Below are 21,214 nucleotides of genomic sequence, written 5' to 3' on the forward strand. Positions count from 1 at the left end.
AAGTCTCATATGGTAAAGTATCAGCAAGTTTTTCGATCAACTCTTCATTGTTTTTCTCAATACTCAATCTCTTCATGTTAGCAAGCAAATTGCAGTATCTTTCGATAATCTCTCTTGTGCTTTCATTCTTTAACCCGCGAAACAGATCAAATTCTTTCTTTAGAAGCGATTTCTTGCTTTTAACCATTTCTTCACTACCACGAAACTTTGACCTTAAAGCTTTCCAAATCGAATATGAAGTTCCATTATGTTGCAAAAGCACCATAATATCCTCTTTCACTGCTTGTTGAAGAAAACTTAGCATCATTTTCTCATCTTTGTACTTCTTTCTAGCATCAGCAGTTAGATCTTTTATCGGAACAGGCTCTTCATCATCATTCATTGGTCGAACATATTTTGTCTCGACACATTCCCAAACATCTAGGTAATTAGCTTGTACCCAATTCTCAAAGCGACCTTCCCAACCTTTAAATTCTTCTATGTTCATGAGTTTGGGTGGTTTTTGCATTGTACCCGTTTCATTCTCAAGCATTGTATTTTGTGCAAAAGTGATCGGTGTAACTGGAGTAGCAAATGCGTTGAAAAATTCCTCGTCCATTTTCAAATTTTTAAACAATTTTACAACAGTACTTATAAGCGGAACCACAGAAGCGAAACTGTTGAGTACACAGCGGAACAGGTAAGTCCAGATAAGCGGAACCACTACGTACAAACAAGCGAAACCAATTTATGTTCAAACAAGCGAAACCAATTGATCTTTGAAGCGGAACTACTAGGTTCACTTGAAGCGGAACTACTAGATTCTCTTGAAGCGGAATTACTAGGTTCGGATAAGCGAAACCTCTGAAATGTTCACTGAAGCGAAACTATTTGGACTTTTGAAGCGGAACCTCTTAGCTTTGAAGCGGAACCTCCTGAACTGATGTAACAATAAGCGAAACTACTTTGTTCTTTTAAACGGAACCTCCTGATGAAATGTATCTAGAAGCGAAACTATGAGGTGTCCGATCAAGCGAAACCTATTCGAATGTAATTTTGACCCATTTTAAATGTGAATTTTAACACCAAACTTTCCAGGATTTGTCTATATATTGTTACACACAATCCGTGAGATTTTGAGCTGATTTTGACCGGTGAAAATGTCTGAACTAAAGAAAGAAGGTGTAGAAGTAAGAAATCTTGACAAAATCCAGCTATTCTCTGCAGAACTCCTCCTCCTGAAGCTCTGATACCAATTGTAGGATCGTGTCTCGACCCGAACGAGTCGTTCAGAGGAGTTTTCGTCAACTACAGGTGCGGAAAACAAGTAATCAACGTAGAAATAGCTTGCAAATCACTTTAAACACCTTTTTGTATTGATGTATAACAGTTTACAATCAAATCTCGATCCAGCAGCACTTCGGTACGAGTTACAAGGAATCCTATCTGTTTCGCTTCAATGACCACTATTTATAGGTCATGAATTTTCGCTTGATTGTATATGCCATACAAGCGAAACCTCCAACTTGACATTCAAGCGGAACTAACAATGGCATACAAGCGGAACCTTTATGTCCCTTGAAGCGAAACCTATTACAAACACCTATACAATCTCCTGTTTTCTAGTAAAACGTGCCCTGAACTAACAATCTAAGACTAAGACTCGGTCCAAGATGAAGTCAACAGATGTAGTGCACCAACAGTGTCCGCTTGACGTCCCGGATTCCTTGCCTAAAGAGTTCAATTCATAACAAATTTAGAACTCTTTTATAAGCTTTAATGCATTATTTCTTAACATAGTCAAATCTGCGTTTTCACCCAACATTTAACATTTAACCCTCTTTTAGGCGTTTTATCAAACACCTAGCGGGTCAGATTTCTACATGATTTAAACCAAGTTCATGACTTGAAATTATCACTCAAATTAACTTCAATTAGACCATATATAGATATTTTAACATCAATAAATTTTAGATATCATCTCATAATTTCAATTTATTCTAAAACAAGAGTCTTAATCCTAGTGTTTATCAAGTTTCTACCAACAAATTAATCACCTAAAATGGTGATTATGAATCTTACAATTTGCATGCAAGGCTTTAACAAGAATTCACCTAGGGTTTATCTCTAGACATCATATTTCCTCTATTTTCATCATTACAACATCAAAATCAAGCTAAACATTTGATTTTCATCATATGCTAGAGATTTGAATCGAATCAAAACAACCCAATTTTACATACCTTGTGATCCTCTTGGCGAGGTGATCACGATTCTATGTTCAGATTTCGATTTTGACTTGGTTTGAGCCTTCAATTTGAAAGATTGGTGAAGGTTAGGGTTTTTGAGAGTGGGGGTCGCCCTCTCCTGCCTTTTGATCGAACCAGGGACCTCAATTGGGGTGTTTGGTTCTTATTTTTACTAACTTAGTAATATAAGTTCCAATTTTGACAACCTAGGTCCTTCCACTCTTATTTAGTTTATACCTTTGGCTTTTAACTCATTCATGTGTTACTACAAGACTCCTAACTAACTGGGTTATTTATCCTAGTTAGCTTATTCTTGTTTATTATACACTATGATTCTTATGTAAAATGTTTCGTCCCCGAAACCAAAATACGTACCAAATAGTGTAGGGTAGAGCCATTGCATCTCCTCCTCGGACTCCCAGGTGGTATCCGAACCCTTCCTATGTTCCCATTTGACCTTCACTTGGTTAATCTTTTTGTTTCTCAAACTCGTCACTTTACGGTCTAAAATCGCAACTGGCCTTACTACATAGTTGAGGCTGTTATCCACCTCGATATCATCATAGTGGATACGAGTAGTTTCGTCTGCTAAACATTTTCGGAGATGCGATACGTGGAATGTGCTATGTATTCCACTCAACTCCTCAGGCAGTTTGAGACGGTATGATACCTTACCAACTCGTTCAACGATTTCGAATGGTCCAATAAATCTTGGGTTTAATTTTCCTCTTTTTCTAAACCGTATTATTCCCTTCCACGGCGATACCTTCAACATTACTTTATCGCCCACTTGAAATTCAATCGGCCTCCTTCGTTTATCCGCATATGACTTTTGTCGATCCTGGGCCGCCTTTAGATGAGTTCGGACCAAGTCGATCTTCTCATTCGTAGTTCGGATTATATTAGTAGGTGCTAATCCTCGTGGACCCACTTCTCCCCAACATACCGGGGTTCGACACTTTCTACCATATAACATTTCATACGGGGCCATTCCGATGCTCGCGTGATAGCTATTGTTATATGAGAACTCGACCAAGGATAGATGGACATCCCAACTACCCCCGAAGTCGATAATGCAAGAACGTAACATATCTTCCAACGTTTGTATTGTTCTTTCGCTTTGACCATCCGTTTGAGGATGGTACGCAGTGCTAATGAACAGTTTAGTTCCCATTTGCTCTTGGAATCTACGCCAAAAGTCCGAAGTAAACCGAGTATCCCTATCGGACACAATGGATATCGGCACCCCATGGCGTGCCACGATTTCATTGGTATACACTTCTGACATCTTTTCAGACGTATAAGTCTCACGAATCGGAAGGAAGTGAGCGCTCTTTATCAATCTATCCACCACTACCCATATAGCATCAAAACCACGGCTGGTTTTTGGCAGTTTGGTCAGCAAGTCCATTGTAATTTGTTCCCACTTCCAAACTGGAATGTCCAATGGTTGCAACTTACCGTATGGCTTCTGATGCTCTGCTTTGACTTGTAAACAAGTCAAACACTTCTCCACATACCTCACAATATCTCTTTTCATTCTGGGCCACCAATAATTTTGCTTTAAATCCTTATACATTTTAGTTGCCCCTGGATGGATCGAATAATGGGATTTATGGGCCTCGTCAAGTAGAAGTGTCTTGGCTCCACATGAGTTTGGGACCCAAATCCTCCAAAATCGAGTTTTCAATCCATGGTTGCCGTCCATCAAGTCTTTTAACTGCCCAACTATTCTTTCCTTCTTCACATTTTCTTCCTTTATTGCTTCAGTCTGAGAATTTCGGATTTGGTCAAGCAAACCCGATGTCACAATTAGTTGCATCGATCGCACTCGGATAGGTGTATAATCTGTCCTTCGGCTCAACGCGTCCGCCACTACGTTAGCCTTCCCCGGGTGGTAATGTATATCACAATCAAAGTCTTTGACAGTTTCCAACCACCGCCTCTGCCTCATATTTAATTCCTTCTGATCGAAGAAATACTTCAAGCTTTTATGGTAGGTAAAGATAGTGCATTTTACCCCATACAAATAATGCCTCCATATTTTCAAAGCGAACACCACCGCCGCCAACTCGAGGTCATGCATCGGATATTTCTTTTCATGAGTTTTAAGCTGCCTTGAGGCATAGGCTATAACCTTGCCTCGTTGTATCAAAACGCATCCAAGCCCCGAATGCGATGCGTCCGAGTAAACTACCATATCATCCGTTTCGTCCGGTAGTGACAATACCGGCGCATGGGTTAGTTTTTCCTTAAGTGTCTGGAACGCCCTTTCTTGATCTTCACCCCAGATAAACTTTTCGTCCTTACGGGTTAACTTGGTTAATGGCATAGCAATTTTGGAGAAATCCTGCATGAATCTCCGATAATAACCCGCAAGCCCCAAAAAGCTTCTAACTTCCGAAGGATTCTTCAGTGGATTCCATCTTGTCACGGCTTCTGTTTTTGACGGGTCTACTAACACTCCGTTTGTACTAATCATGTGCCCAAGAAATTGCACCGCTCGTAACCAGAAGGCACATTTTGAGAATTTTGCATACAATTTCTCTTTTCTGAGCGTCTCTAATACTTCACGCAAATGACTTGTATGTTCCACTTCATTCTTTGAATATATCAAGATGTCGTCAATGAACACTATCACTGACTTATCTAGCATAGGCTTGCAAACCCGGTTCATAAGGTCCATGAAAGCTGCGGGCGCATTAGTTAAACCAAAGGACATCACGAGGAACTCATAATGTCCGTACCGTGTACGAAAAGCCGTCTTCGGTATATCTTCCTCCTTGACCTTTAACTGATGGTATCCCGATCTAAGGTCGATTTTGGAGAACCAACTTGCGCCTTGCAATTGGTCAAATAGGTCATCAATCCTTGGGAGCGGATATCGATTTTTCACCGTGAGTTTATTCAACTCCCGGTAATCGATACACATGCGCATGCTCCCATCCTTCTTTTTCACAAACAGCACCGGTGCGCCCCACGGAGACACACTCGGTCGTATAAACCCTTTGTCGAGGAGATCTTGAATTTGAGACATTAATTCTTGCAATTCCGAAAGTGCGAGCCGATACGGCGCCTTGGCCACAGGTTTCGCGCCTGGAATCAATTCGATTCCGAACTCTACCTCCCGTTCTGGCGGTATTCCCGGTAGGTCCTCCGGAAATATGTCGGCATATTCGCGCACCATCGGTACATCTTCAATCTTTAGTGATCCTTTGTCTGGTTCGTTTGCATATATCATGAATGCCCTACAACCGTGCCTCATGAGTTTGTGAGCTTTTAGCATTGAGCACATAACAGGATTACCCCCTTTCTCGCCATATACGGTAACCGATTTTCCACTTGGAGATGTTAATTTTATCTCCTTGCGGAAACATACAACTTTCGCATGGTGTCAGGATAACCAATCCATCCCGACCACTACTTGGAATTCTCCCATCGACATAGGAATCAAGTCTATTAAATATTCCTCATCGTCAATGCTTATCTTACAATTTCGACATATATCACACACAAGGAAATTCTTGTTGTCACCTATTTCTACCTCTAATGGCATAGGCAATTTTGTTAGTACAAAGGAAGGATGTCGAATAAATCCATGTGAAACAAAGGATTTATTCGCACCCGTATCAAATAACACATGTGCGGGAATTGAATTTATGGCAAATATACCTGAGACCATGTCGGGCTCCATTTTCGCCTCCATTGCTGTTAACTGGAAGGATCTTGCTTTTGCTCTTGGTGCCTCAATGTGTGTATTCTTGTCATCTTTCTTTCCGATCAACTCCGGGCACTCGGATTTCTTGTGACCCGGTTGATAACATTTGTAACACACCGACACTTTCCCCGGGCACAACGCAGCCGTGTGCCCTGTCTTCCCACATATAGGACACGGCTTGTCCTAAAACCGGCACTCACCCTTGTGCCCTTTCCCGCATACTTTACAACTTGGCGAACTACTTTTTTCTTCTTGCTTCTTTGATGAGTCATTTGTGCATGCCTTTTTCGTAGGACTTGGATTAACCACTTGCGTCCTTCTTTCACCCCTCTCAATTTGTTTCTTCAGCTCTATCTCCCTTTCCCGAGCGGCGTTGATGATTTCGGTGAGGGTTTCGTATTTTGAGGGAGTCATGAACTCCCGATACTCCGTGCTTAGCATATTATAATAATAATACACCTTCTGTTCTTCGGTTGTCACCAATTCATCACAAAACCTTAGTTTGTCGAGAAAGATTCCCGTGATCTTATCAATAGATTCGCCCTTCTGTCTAAGCTGGATAAATGCTTCTTTGATTCGATTGATAACCACTTTGGGACTGTGATGTTTAAGGAATGGTACCTTAAACTCATCCCATGTCATCGCCTTCGCCTCTTCGCTACCAATTTCCTTTTTCTTATTATCCCACCAGTCTTTTGCTTGACCTCTTAATTGGCCCGTGCCATACGCCACGAAGTCATTCGTGTCACAGTGGGTTCTCTCAAACACCCCTTCTATATCACTCAGCCACCTTTGGCACACTATCGGATCCACCTCTCCGTTGTAGAGTGGTGGTTTGCATGCCATAAATTCTTTATACGAGCAACCCTTACGCTCTCCCAATTTCTCCTTAGCTAAATTGGCATTATCCTCCAATTTCTTAATTCTTTCATCCACCACTGATAACACCGTGTTTTGGATTTTATCGATGAAACCCGACAAACTGTTTTCGATTGCTTTTCCTACCTCTTCAGCAATCACTTCTCTTATTTGCTCGGTGACTTTCGGCACCGCATCATCATTATCTCCATCCGCCATCTTTAAACTGAAATGTTTATATCGAATGTTAAACATTTCATCTATAGCATATGGTTTATTTATTTTGGTTTATTCAAGTTTATAACTTGTTTTCACCGTTCTTATTTCATGCACTTTCCGGGTTTGAGTGTGTTAACACGCTCTTCCCATGCATATCTATTCATCATTTCCTTTTTATACCAAGTAACTCTACTTAAAACAATAAACTCTTACCGGATGCTTGATCAAGCTCGAACCGAACACACTACGTTAACAACCTTAAGCTCTGATTACCAACCTGTAATATCCGTTTATATTTTTAAAAGTTTTAAGATACCTTGAATTACATAACTACAAAATAAAAATTTCAAGTGACAATTACTAGACAACTACCGACTAGTTTAAAACGTTCAAAACATGAGTAACAAGTCATTAACATCATCAACTTTGTCTAGATAGAGTTAAATTAAAGCAGAAGCTTTCAAAATGCGTGTTCGGTTCTTAATAGTGTGCTTGATCATCATCCGGTTAGTTCCCTTCATCACCTAGAGTCAAAACCAATCAAAATGTTAGTTTTGACATTTAAATGAAATGCATAAACGAGATTCTGCGTCAAAATATAAGAAAAATAAATATTTTCCAATACTGGTCCTGTCGCGTGTCGCGGGAGAACACTGGTAGACCGTCGCGTATCGCGGCGGCTTCCGCGTGTCGCGGGGTTCCGAATGGGATCTTCCGCGTGGCGCGGGAGAACCCTTTTTCCAGCAGGTGCAGGTTAAAATCTTGCACTTCTGCTCAGCTCCGGAAATTTGACCATTTTCCAACTTTAAACTATTATAACTTTTTACTCGCTAGTCCGTTTTTACCGATTCTTTTTCCTATGTGTCCGTAATAAAATTACAGATCTAACCATGTAAATTTCACATCACGGAAACCGAGATACCAAAGATTTGTCCCCGATTTCCCTGTTGCGTTTATCCAACCCATTAACAATGGTTGCATTGTACCACTTTTTAGTTTCTAAATATACTTAGCATATTTACCCAATATCCCGGGCATTCAACCTTGGCATATCTACGCCATTCGTGGCTTTGTGTTCCCATAGAACTAAGGGCTTGTTTCATACGGAATCCAAATGTTCCGTTTTGAGCAACATTTACATCTTACTTCTATAGTTTGACCCAATATCCCGGATTCACAACTAGAAGTATCATGGGTAAATTCGTAATTGTGGTGCAATCCAACACCTTTCAACATACAAGACTTTCTAGTTATTATGTCTATGGTCCTTTTGATTACATCAATTCGACCCGTTTGACTACTTAGTGAAAACTATCACTTTATTAACAAATCAAATCTAAATCTCAATCTTTATTTTGACCCGTTTGATGGTCAAGTGATCTTCGTCACTATAAGACGCATCAAACGTATCTATTACTCTACGACTTTATTTATACTCTAAACCCAAATAAATATGCAGGATTTAACGAGACTATGTTACGTACCTTTAAAGCACACCTTTTCCACGAGTATCCCCTCCGGCGTGTCCGCTTGACGTCCCGGATTCCTTGCCTAAAGAGTTCAATTCATAACAAATTTAGAACTCTTTTATAAGCTTTAACGCATTATTTCTTAACATAGTCAAATCTGCGTTTTCACCCAACATTTAACATTTTAACCCTCTTTTAGGCGTTTTATCAAACACCTAGCGGGTCAGATTTCTACATGATTTAAACCAAGTTCATGACTTGAAATTATCACTCAAATTAACTTCAATTAGACCATATATACATATTTTAACATCAATAAATTTTAGATATCATCTCATAATTTCAATTTATTCTAAAACAAGAGTCTTAATCCTAGTGTTTATCAAGTTTCTACCAACACATTAATCACCTAAAATGGTGATTATGAATCTTACAATTTGCATGCAAGGCTTTAACCAGAATTCACCTAGGGTTTATCTCTAGACATCATATTTCCTCTGTTTTCATCATTACAACATCAAAATCAAGCTAAACATTTGACTTTCATCATATGCTAGAGATTTGAATCGAATCAAAACAACCCAATTTTACATACCTTATGATCCTCTTGGCGAGGTGATCACGATTCTATGTTCAGATTTCGATTTTGACTTGGTTTGAGCCTTCAATTTGAAAGATTGGTGAAGGTTAGGGTTTTTGAGAGTGGGGGTCGCCCTCTCCTGCCTTTTGATCGAACCAGGGACCTCAATTGGGGTGTTTGGTTCTTATTTTTACTAACTTAGTAATATAAGTTCCAATTTTGACAACCTAGGTCCTTCCACTCTTATTTAGTTTATACCTTTGGCTTTTAACTCATTCATGTGTTACTACAAGACTCCTAACTAACTGGGTTATTTATCCTAGTTAGCTTATTCTTGTTTATTATACACTATGATTCTTATGTAAAATGTTTTATATTTTCGGGGTGTTACAAACACCAACTGAAAGTTTACTAAACATCATAATCTTAATTAATATTTATACAACAACTGATAAACAATCATTTTTAACATAGCCCTAAATATATAAACCTTAATTAATCGAATATCCATACAAAAGTATAAACTCCAATCGAACATCAATACGAACATTCATATGATGGAATCTGAAGTATAACAAATCAAATAAACAAACATGATCACAAATTAAAGTTCATATAGAAGAACAAACCTAAGATCAAAAATCATACATGCAAGCGTGGTATAAAAAATTACATGAAGCAAAGATTTCAGAAAAACAAAATCGAATCAATACGTTTTAAATTACCTTTTGCTGATAAGGAAAAATCTTTAACACTCCCTGTCGTTTCTTTGTCGCCCTTCGAAGAACGGAGATGGATATGGAATGGTAGATGAGTGATTAGAATTTGGAGCCGGATTTGATAGAAGGGTTTTAATGGGCCTACAAAATCTAATCCATTATTAAGGTTAATTGGATCAAATATAAGGGGCTTTATTTGAATTAGGTCAGGTTTTAATTATTAGACAATATAAGATTAGGTCATGCTTTCATTTTAGACAAGAAATTATCAGTTAGTTAGCTAATTTCTATATCAAACATGAACTAAATACAAAGAATTTAAATGCTGTATTATAATCTATTTCGGTGGTTATTAAAGCTACCTGTGTGGTCACACATACAGTCTTTAACATTACTTTATAAAGATATAGAACTAAAGACCAAAATTTAAATGATAATGATGATGATCGGTGCATTTGATATATATTTGAGATTATGTGGACATTAAGGGATAAGGGTATTAAGGACATTTCATATATGTCTTTAACATTACTTTATAAAGATATACAACTAAAGACAAAAATTTAAATGATATATTATAACCTGTTTTTTAGTATTTGATTTCGATCATTATTAAACCTACCCATGTGGTAACACGGGTCCTATAACTAGTAAGCTTTAAAAAAACATAAACAAACTCACTAACCATGATAAAGTAATTAATAATCTAACACATTAATCTCCTATAAATGTATCTAATCATCATCATCATCATCATACTCAGTAAATCTCACCAATAGCAAAGCAAATGTAGAGTCTAAGGAGGGTAAGAAGTCTTACCTCTACCCCCCATATGAATAGAGAGACTGCTTCCATTGAGACCCCGGCTCGATAGTAGTTTTGCATCAAGTCTTGGACATAAAGCACATAACACTCAGCAATCGGGACAAAGACCGATTAGCGCATGTACCCTTTTGTCTTTCAGCTATCAACGCCACCACATGATGCATGATTAACTGTTCTCAGCTTTTAACACTATTTTCAGGAAATTAGTAAAATAACGTTAAAATTAATGCACTTTCACTTTTGCCACCCGATGGCCCACACATATATAGATTAAATGCGCATACCGCAAAGGGGGAATATAAATGTATCTAATCACAAATGCTTATTTTTCAAAATCTTATTCTAATACATATATGATAACTAGTAGAAGTTACCACGCGTTACGACGATATGGTAGTGAAAATTGACACAAATAAAAAGGCATGTGATGAAGACATATTTGTAAATCACAAATATTATTATGTCGTTATAAAAATGAACCTTAAAAAATACAAAAGGCAAACTATAAAAAATATTTAATAGAAGATAAAACGTTAAAACCGTAACAAAGAATATCCAGATAGAAATAAATATGTTTATTCGAAAAAATTATATCAAGATATATAAAAAAGACGTCGCAACAAGATGCTCAAAACTTTATAACACATCATATTTTTATCTCATCTTATCTTAAAAAGATATAAAAAATTAAAATATGCTTACAAATAGTTTTAGAAATAAAAATAGACAAACAAATGTAACATAATAATTCCAGATAAATGTATGGAATCACAAATGCTTATTTTCCAAAATCTTATTTTAATACATATCATTTTTTTATATGTAAACAACAAATACAGCCGTCAAACAATTGCAATTAACCCCAAACCCAGGGGCAATTTGGTACTCAAACTTGTATATAACCAACCATACATTTCCACCAAAAAACCCTCTCTCCTCAGACAACACAAAAACAACTGAAAACAAAAGTACAAATCGAACAAACATGTCAGGCTGCAGCAAAATCCGCCACATTGTACACCTCCGTCAAATGCTACGCCGGTGGAGAAAAAAAGCCGCATTGGCTTCCCGGAAATGCATTCCGTCAGACGTCCCCGCCGGCCACGTCGCAGTCTCCGTCGGCTCAAACTGCCGCCGGTTCGTCGTCCGGGCGACATACCTCAACCACCCGGTTTTCAACAAGTTGCTTGTTCAAGCCGAAGAGGAATTCGGGTTCTCTCACTCGGGTCCGTTAGCGATCCCGTGTGACGAGTATTTGTTTGAAGAGATTATTTGTTTCTTATCACGGTCCGATTCTACAGGGAATCGGACCGTGAATTTTGAAGAGTTTCAACGTCACTGCCACGTAGGCATCAGGAGTAATATTGATTTTTGGCCCGAATCTCGGCCTCTCCTCCAATAAATGAAGAAAAAAATATGATGTTGTAGTCGTTCCAAAAAAAAAATAAAGAAAAAAACCGAGTCGACTCGGTGATCATGCACAAAGAGCTAACTCTGGTTTGGGGACTTTTTGGTAATTTGTCCTAGCAATATACAAAAGGTAAGATTGTAGGTATCAACTATCAATGATGATTGAATTGATGGTCTTGTGTTCTGTATTTTTACGGAATTACCCTTGAAAGTTGGGATGGTGGTGGGACGAGTGCTACCGAGTCACCGAGTTGACTCACCAACTAAATGGAGATGGCAACACCGTCGTCCCGGGTTTAAATCGGAGTGGCAAAGAAACTTGGAGAGGAGAGAGGGAGAGAAATGGCTAATTGATTAAAGATTGGGGTCACTTTTGTAAATTTCCATGTGATTTAATTAATTTTATTATTATTATTATTATTATGACTACAAATTGCAGAGAAAATCCAACGCTAGTTGTGCATAACAATGACTTAATGTTTTCTTATTTTATTTTTTGTAGTTTTTTTACAGCAATTATTATGAGTGGGGTGTGTTTCAAAAAGCCCCCATGTGAAGGAGACTAATGACTTAATATTTGTTATATTTTTTACTTTATATGACAAAGAATTAAAAATTAATATCCTTATCTTAATAGATCGGTAATTGCTCGAGACCGGGTAAGTGGGTAACTAAAGTTAAGAATTGGATTAATTAAATTAAAAAGTAGTCATATACACATTTGATTTTTTTTCTTTTAGTTCAATATTTCTATAAAAAGGCTTAAACATGATTTAATTGAACTACATACAACTTTATTTCGAACTTCTAATCTAGATTTGATCAAGTATAAATTATAAGTTAAACCGGCATCAGAAATATTGTTTAGTTTGGTTGTGATGCCGCTGGAATGCCTCAATTTGCTTATGTTTTTTTGGTTGTGATATCAAGGGTAATGGGCATTATAAAGGCATGTAAAACTTTGATAATGCCCTCCATACCATCCCCATAGACATTATAGGGGCATGAAGAGGTTGGGGCATTTATGAATAAAACATATCATATTCAATTAATCTTTTAATAAAATTTATGTCTAAAAAATAAACATATCCCAATACCTTATCGAATTTACATAAAACTTTATATACAAAAGGTTTTTTTATATGAATATAGTGTTATTTTTAAGATGTAAATAGGTCCAAATGGATTTTTATCAACTAGTCCCACCGAATACTGGATTTTATGTTTCTGTTGACAAATCACGTATAAGAGAAATGGCGAGTAGAATCGAAAATAAGCTCCGTCTTTTGATCATCTGTGTGAAAAATAGTTTCGTTCCTAACATACCAAATAACCAACCAAGTTGTCCATACAATGACCTCCGTAAAAACCTTTTTAGCTCTCAACCATCCCGACTCATCCACCCACAACAACAAGGTATTCTACATGACTAAATCGGGCAACTTAATTTCTAACCACTTCGCAACACAAAGCCATGTTGAAATCGCAACGCTACACTCCTGAAAAGATGTTTTACAGACTCCACATGATTAGCACAAAACACACATAAAATGCTAAGAATGTCACCTTTGATAATACACAAATTTTGTCTATCCCCAATAATAAAGATTTGACTGTAAGTATTTTTTTTTATAATTTTATATATTACGCAACTTGTGTCGTATAACGTATCCCAGTAATAAAAGGCAAAGCCTCTTTATAGTAAAAACCTAGGTTCAAACCGAGTAAACCAGTCAATTGTGTTGCATAGAGTCATTTCAACTTCTTTTACTTGTAAAAAAAAAAAAAGAAAAAAAAAAACCTTTAATTTTTTGTGAATTTTTTTATTGAGAAAAAGTCCCTCAAACTTATTTATCTTATTTAAAAGTTTGGTCTTATTGTCATTGTTTCTTTTCTTTTTTTTAACTATTATGTATACAACATTCTTAATGTTCTCCATTATTAGTATTGGATCCCAAATTTTTTTAATTTTGGAGCATATGGATTTCTAGTCTCAAAAACCGATTTTTAATGTTGGATTCTGATTTTGTGATATGTGCTTGAATGTGAGTGTTTCACACATATGCTTATATAGGATTCTTGAAGTGACAAAGGATTGGGCACGGCCGATGATTGAGGGAGGGTGGAGAAAGGAATAGACATAGTCGGTTTATGAAAAGGGAATGACTTCAAGGGTGACTAGTGAAGGGATGTACTAGTGAAAGGCACCGATTGGTTCACTATGAAATGATCGATCGATGAAAGAATTTGATAGCGACAACACCAACTCAAAAGTGATAGTTAAAAGAAATTGTTTAAGTACTACTTAATGCCAAACTTGTTGAAAGGGTGTTAAACCGACAATTACATAGTTCGGGTTATTAATAAGTAAGTTTACGTACTTAATGCCTAACTTGTTGAAAGGGTGTTAAACCGACAATTACATAGTTCGGGTTATTAATAAGTATAATATGATTACCTTAACATGTTCTAGGTAAAGATTACTTTTGCTCGAATGAGAAAAAAAAAGTTGTGATTCCATTCGGATTAAAAAAAAAAAGAAATATGGCCGCTTAATTAACTAGTGAGAAAAAGAAAGTATGTTGAATTAGCTTAATATTGAGCCATTGACCCACAAAATAAAGAACCGATTCTTTTAACACTGTAAGTTTGGCGGACCTTGAACTTAAAACCATGATAGGTTGGACTCTCAAAATTGAATATGTTACACTATAAAAATAAAAAAATTTCGTAAAAGCTAACACAATGAAACGAAAAAAACCGGGGGAGGGGAGACCCTGGCATGAAAGCTTCCCCAACAAAACTAATGACCTTTATCAACTGAACCGAAGGTTTAAGTAACGTTCCTTCCTTCAGTATACTAATTTTCTACTAGTGTAATTAGGCTACTCTGGGAGACGTCCCCGGGACGTCTTGGTCTGGCGCCGAATGGCACACCGTGCCGCCCCCCCCCCCCCCCCCCCCCCCCCCCCCCGTCCCGTCGCCAACGTCCGACTTCCGACGTTTAGGACGCGCACAAACAGGTGTGGGGACCGATGTGCATTTGACCGTTTGAAAACAAAATTAAATTCAGAATTTATATTATTTAAAAACAAACGGTCATAATTCAAAAAATACCCCATTTCACTTCCATTTTTATAAATACTCACCTGTTTAACCCTTTTTTTCATAACTTTTCACTCTCTACCAACTCATTCTCTCTCACATTTTATTACCACTCTTCCCTTTTTATAAAAACTCTTCATATTTTGTACCATTTTTTACCCGCTACCACCCCATCTCTCGCTAAAAAATTATCATGGCTTCACCCATTTCTTCAATTTCTTCTATGTTTTCATCGTCTTCGTCTGCGTGGTATTCATCATCTTCGGAAGAGGATGCTATTATGCACAACATGATTATGAACGCGGCTCAGGTGTTCATGGCGGCTGATGAAGGGTCGTCCCAACGGCTAACTAGACGAGTAAAATATAACCGAGACCAAGAAGGTATTTTACTTTTTTTTCCTTATGTTTTATATAGATTTGAAAATGTATTTTATAATTAATTTCATTTATGTTTTGTTTTAAATTTATAGCCGGCCACGATAAACTAGTAGCCGATTATTTTGCCGACGAACCCGTGTACCCAGCCGAGATTTTTCGACGTCGTTTCCGCATGAGTCGTCCACTGTTTTTACGTATTGCAGGCGACATGGCCCAGTCAGATCCGTTTTTTACATTGCGAAACGACGCTAGGGGGCAAAGGGGTTTCAGTAATTTACAAAAATGTACGTCGGCCATTTGTCTGCAATACGTAAAACGAACCCGGCCACCACATGGAAGACGAAGACTAGTAGCTTATTTTAATATGTTAGGATATTTTTAAGTTTATTTTTTTTTTACTTTATTTTTTTTAAGTTTATGTTTTTTTTTAAATTTATTTCTTTAAGTTTAATTTTTTTTAAGTTTATGTAATGTTTTTTAATATTAATGAAAATATTTTGTTACTTTATTTGGTAAATGTTAAATAAAAGTTGAAGATTAAAAGAAATAAAAAAAAACATAAAAGTGGTAGAGGACTATGACTAGGACCATCCTCCCATGTCCTCTAGTTTTGAAGGATGATTCATCCTTCGGAGGACTATGACGTGTCGCCTACGTGGCGGATCATCCTCCAAAGATAGACCATCATCATACCTTGTAGTTTAATATAATTTAAAACATTACAAGCATTTTTACAACAGGAGTTAATAAAGATGTAAGAATAGAGAGCGTTTACAGATACCCAATTAAACTATTGTTATGTCAATGATTTTTGTTTGTTACTCTATTGTTTTCAAAGAAAGTGATAATGACGTATGAAATTTCTGTCAAGTTATCAAATCATTCTTTAACAAGTATCAAATAGAGAAACTTTATGGGACACACAAAATATTGTCAATTTCGTTTAATAATGATGGCGAACAAATAAATAACTTGCAAGTTTTTCTGATATATAAAATTGTACATGTTACCTTTCAAAAAAAAAAAAATTGTACATTTTAAAAACTTCTCATAATACCTGAAAATGATGGCCAACAAAAAAATAACTTGCAAATTTCTATGATAAATAAAGGTTCATTCTATTCTCACACACTTAAATTTTTATTCTTATATCCTTCTCACTCTATCTCTCTCAGTATATATCTATGTATATATAAAGAGAGATAAAGATGAGGGGTGTGTAAATATTAACACCATAAATAAAATTGTACATCTTTTAGACTTCCATCGTACCTGCTCGAAAATGAAGCGGAACAAAATAAGGTTAGGAAGTGAGATGCTTTTGATATGCTTTAGATGGACGAATATGAATGAATAGTTTATAAACAGTGGAAGTGCGGAATGATTGAGCATACAAAAGTGGAAAGTTTCATCAAACTAAATATCAAAATGATTACAGATTGATTCTATAAACTTCCTCTCAGCCTGATCACTCAACTTTATTGTTCGTACAAAAGGAATGAAATGATGTGATGAAATAGATATCCAACACATGCGATCTATTTATACAAGTACGAAAGATCTGTTGGCAATCAGCTGGTGTCACCTTGATAGTGACATCTAACATTCCTAACAGAAAATATTACACAGATGTTTGCAAACATCTGCGGGAATCTAGCATCTGATCTATTACATTACAAACTTTGTTCTAAGCTAAGTACTCTTGCATTGAATAAACCTTTGTTCTTTAAACGTCTGTTGCTTTGTATCAAACATCTGTTTGGCCAAAACAGATGTCTGGTCTTCATCATCAATGTTTTGCTTCAACAGGGCTTTGGCCTTTACACCCACCCGTTCGTAATAAAATGAGAGTGTGTGTATATATAGAGGCTATATTAATTGATTTTTGAATTATTTTTTTTAAATGTTACCGTTGACTCAATGGTCAAAGCACAAAACCCACCATTTTCTCTCGTGAATGTTCGCTATTCCGCTGGCGATGGTACAATACCCCCCCCCCCCCCACTCCTTATAGCTCTGACGGTATGGGGTGAAGGGCGCTATTATTGTTTTCCGGCTGAGGTGACATGGGCATTGCGCCCCATACCTCGCAGGGAAAAAGAATTGACACATGTATGTTGTTAGTCCCATTATCCCAAATCAATAGTACAAATGTGATCGTAATGGAAACAATTATTACACAACTTCCCCAATCCCTGATAGTACAAAAACTTCACAAATATGATCATTATCTAATAACCATATATATAAGTAAGACATTTGACAAATATATTTTATATTTCCTAATCAATGTATGCAAAATAAAATCATTTTTTAAATCAACGATTTATGTATGTACGTATATATGAATTACTAAGTGTACTGGTGGTGGAGCCGTAGAGGTACTTTTTGGTGAGACTTTTCTTTTTTTATTGGATAATAATAAGAAGGATATTTGAAAGATTTTATTCCAAAATTATGTTAGATGTCGAAATCATGTGTTTAATCAACCCTAATGTGGTCAGCTTAGTCTTCATTGGTTGTCAAGTGAGTTTGGGGACAACTTAAATGATTCATGTTTATTTGTTTTCATGTAAATGTTTCAAGTAGGTTTCACAATCGTTAGGGCAAGCGGGGTGTCTTCGGTGAGGGCAAGCGGGGAATGGTTTTCCCGGTCGGCAAGAACACCGCCAACCATGCGGTGAGTAGAGAGAGGAGAGAGAAACGGTGAGCCGCCACCGAGAGAGGGAGGAGAGAGAGAGGGAGTGACCAATCACAGCTTTCCTTTTTTTTTTTAAAAAAAAAAAAAAAACCAATTCACCTAAGAGGGGAGTGGCGCCATCAAATTGGGGTGTTAGGGGAGTTTAAGAGGGGAGTTGACGTGGCACACGGAGATTGGTTTGGCGTAAGAGAGGGGACTCACCTATTAGGTGAGCACCCCCTTCACCCTTATATAAAAAAAGTCTTACAATCTTTATATTTAAGGTCTGTTAGTTTTTACCATTTTTGTATAACAGTTTCAAAATTATATGCTAAATAAAGTAAGTTATTACTTAACTTAGCGTGTAAGGGGCACTCCTCTAAGTGGGGAGTGACCTCTCTTACCCACAGCCAATCAGCACGCGTCACGTCAACTCCCCACTTAACTCCCCCCATACCCTCAATTTGATAGGGGCACTCCTCTCTTGGGGGACTTGTTTTTTTATTTTTTTAATTAAGTTGAAAAAATCAAAAAGAAAAAAAAGGAAAATACTTGATTGGTTGAATCAATGGTGGGCCACCCTCTCCCTCTCTCCCTTCATGCGGTGAACACTCACCGCTCCCCACTCCCCGCTTAGCCTCCCCGAGGGGTCGGCAGCGGTGTTCCCGCTCGGGGATTCGCCTCACCGAACCCCTCCCCGCAAAGCGCCCCGTTCACCATTATATATAATGTATATAGAATAAACAGTTTGTTATAAGTATTAATCATGAATACCCGAAAAAAAATATATAAATGACTAATTACAAGAAAAAAAAAATGTATTGCTAGGGCTTGTCGTTAAAAATGAAAGTATCTAAAATATTATATAGAGGTAAAGATAAAGGATGTGATGATTTACGAGCAGTGGCGGACCCAGAAATTATTTGTTGGGGGTGCGGATGAGGTGTTTAACCATATTTTCAAAGGGTGCGGTTGGGTTTTTTGCCTAAAATATACACTAAATTTTTTTTCAAGGGGTGAGGCCGCCCACCTTGGCAAAAGGGTGGGTCCGCCCCTGTTTACGAGTCGATTGTGTAAGACCATGTGTGGAGGTCACCCTCCATAACCTCCCATGATATGGGGTTATGCGACAAGTGGAGTTTGTGTAAGAGATAGGGTTATATCAGATTGGTGTGTAGTGGGGTTATACCCTTCAATTATACATATATGTGTGTGAAAGAAACAAAAACAATAACCCCGTTATAATTTTCACGAGCCAACCTAGTTCATGTGATATAACGCCCCCCCAGGGTGGTGTGGGGAGGCGCCATAGAGCGCTATGTTGAGGAAAGGCGCCATATAACCTTCCATTACGGAAGGTCTAATGTACAATTGTACATACGCACACCTCATCATTTAATGAACATTTTTCTTCAGAGGTCAGGATTCTGGATTCTGGTTGATTTCACTAGGGTTTAAAACCAATAACTTGTATCGTTTAAATATTGATCCTTGTTAAATAAATTTTTGTTACTTAAACAAGGGTGAAAGATTAGAGTGTATGACTTGGGTTATGATTTTGCAAGTTACGATCTATGAGGGGAATAGAGTGGTAGCGGTTGTTGCCTTGTTGGTGGTCATGGTGATTAGTGGCCGAAGATGAAGAGAGTAGTTGAAGACAATGAAGGTGATCGAAGATGGTGTACAACTTTATGTTTTAATTGGTTTTATTTCTTCAATTCATATTCTCAAGTGAAATACTTACCCGAACAAATTTGTATAATCTTTTCAGCAAAATAATAAAAAGTACAAAAAGAAAACAAAACATAACATAACAATACAATAGTTTCTTAGGAATAGTTACACTGGGCTAAATGCAAAAAAGCCTAAAGCTAGGCATATATACATCATGGGCCTTAACAAACGAGGATACAATGGGTTAATGTTGAAGCCCATAATGATACCAAGTTACTATTCTATATATACTGGTTCACACTTCACACTTAACAAACGTCATTTTTTCTAATAGTGATAGGGGACTCACTCAACAATAGCTTGATCCTTGTATGTTATGAGATTTACCCTACCCTTGGGATTTATGGCGTATAATTTAAATTTTTAATAAAATCATATTGTATTTAATTCATTAATATCACATATTAATTGGCTGGGGAAGCGTGTACACATATTCAATCTAATTAAAATATTTCGTCAGTGATCCAATTGCAATTCAAATGAACAAATAACATTTAACACAAGCATAGGGTGTTCTAGTAAAACGTACGAAAATCGAAGAACACACACGATGGTAACGCCAAAGGTCACGCTAGTTGACGTGTTCACGCAACCCATAGTTCCCGAATCGACACCTTGAATCAACTTCTTAACTCGTAGATCGAAAAAACCCGAAATACGCGAGACCCATAAACTCCTTCACGATTAAACCTGGTTTTTCGATGAGTTTGTCGGAATCGGGGGGGTGGTGGCGGTAGCCGGCCCTTGGCTAAGGTGCGGCGTCAGGTGGGACCGACTGGGAAAGGCCCGATCAAACGGTGGGTTGCAGTGTAGTGGTTGCTGACCGGAATAGGGCGGTCGGTGGCGGATCGAAGGTGGTACGACGGTAGTGCTCCGGTGTGGAGATGGAGTCGGTGGTGGATGTGGTTGTGATGGGTGTTTTGATCTCATGTGGTGTAACTTGTTTTCAATCAAAACCCTGTATTTTTACTACCCATAGGTTCCACCTATTGTACTCGTTAAATATCGTTTCTTATTTGTAGTCTAAAGTGTAACTTTTTTTTACCGTACCTCGTTAGCAATGTTAATTAATTAGCAATCAAACATCTCATATCCAACAATCTTCTACTTGGAGTGGTGGACGCCTAACTACATCTCACTGCCTCTAGCAAGGTATGACGTATCATATTCATCATCTGGTTCCTTGTGTTCAAGTAACTCCTTACTAACCAAGTACTAAAGCCATGGTAAACTTATGCGTTATCCATTCTATAAAGAACATCCGTTAAACATGATATACGAATCATAAT

At 37.4% G+C, this 21,214-nt stretch overlaps 1 protein-coding gene across 1 annotated transcript; it reads left to right on the forward strand.

Moving 5' to 3' along the window:
- Positions 1 to 11,561: 11,561 nt before the first annotated feature.
- On the forward strand, positions 11,562 to 12,489 carry LOC110894709 (auxin-induced protein 6B). The gene has a single exon (XM_022141937.2). The coding sequence runs from the start codon at positions 11,602 to 11,604 to the stop codon at positions 12,016 to 12,018; it is 417 nt and encodes a 138-aa protein (XP_021997629.1). The 5' UTR covers positions 11,562 to 11,601; the 3' UTR covers positions 12,019 to 12,489.
- Positions 12,490 to 21,214: the final 8,725 nt, after the last annotated feature.

The sequence above is a fragment of the Helianthus annuus genome, chromosome 12 (assembly GCF_002127325.2).
Source record: "Helianthus annuus cultivar XRQ/B chromosome 12, HanXRQr2.0-SUNRISE, whole genome shotgun sequence".
Lineage (NCBI taxonomy): Eukaryota > Viridiplantae > Streptophyta > Magnoliopsida > Asterales > Asteraceae > Helianthus > Helianthus annuus.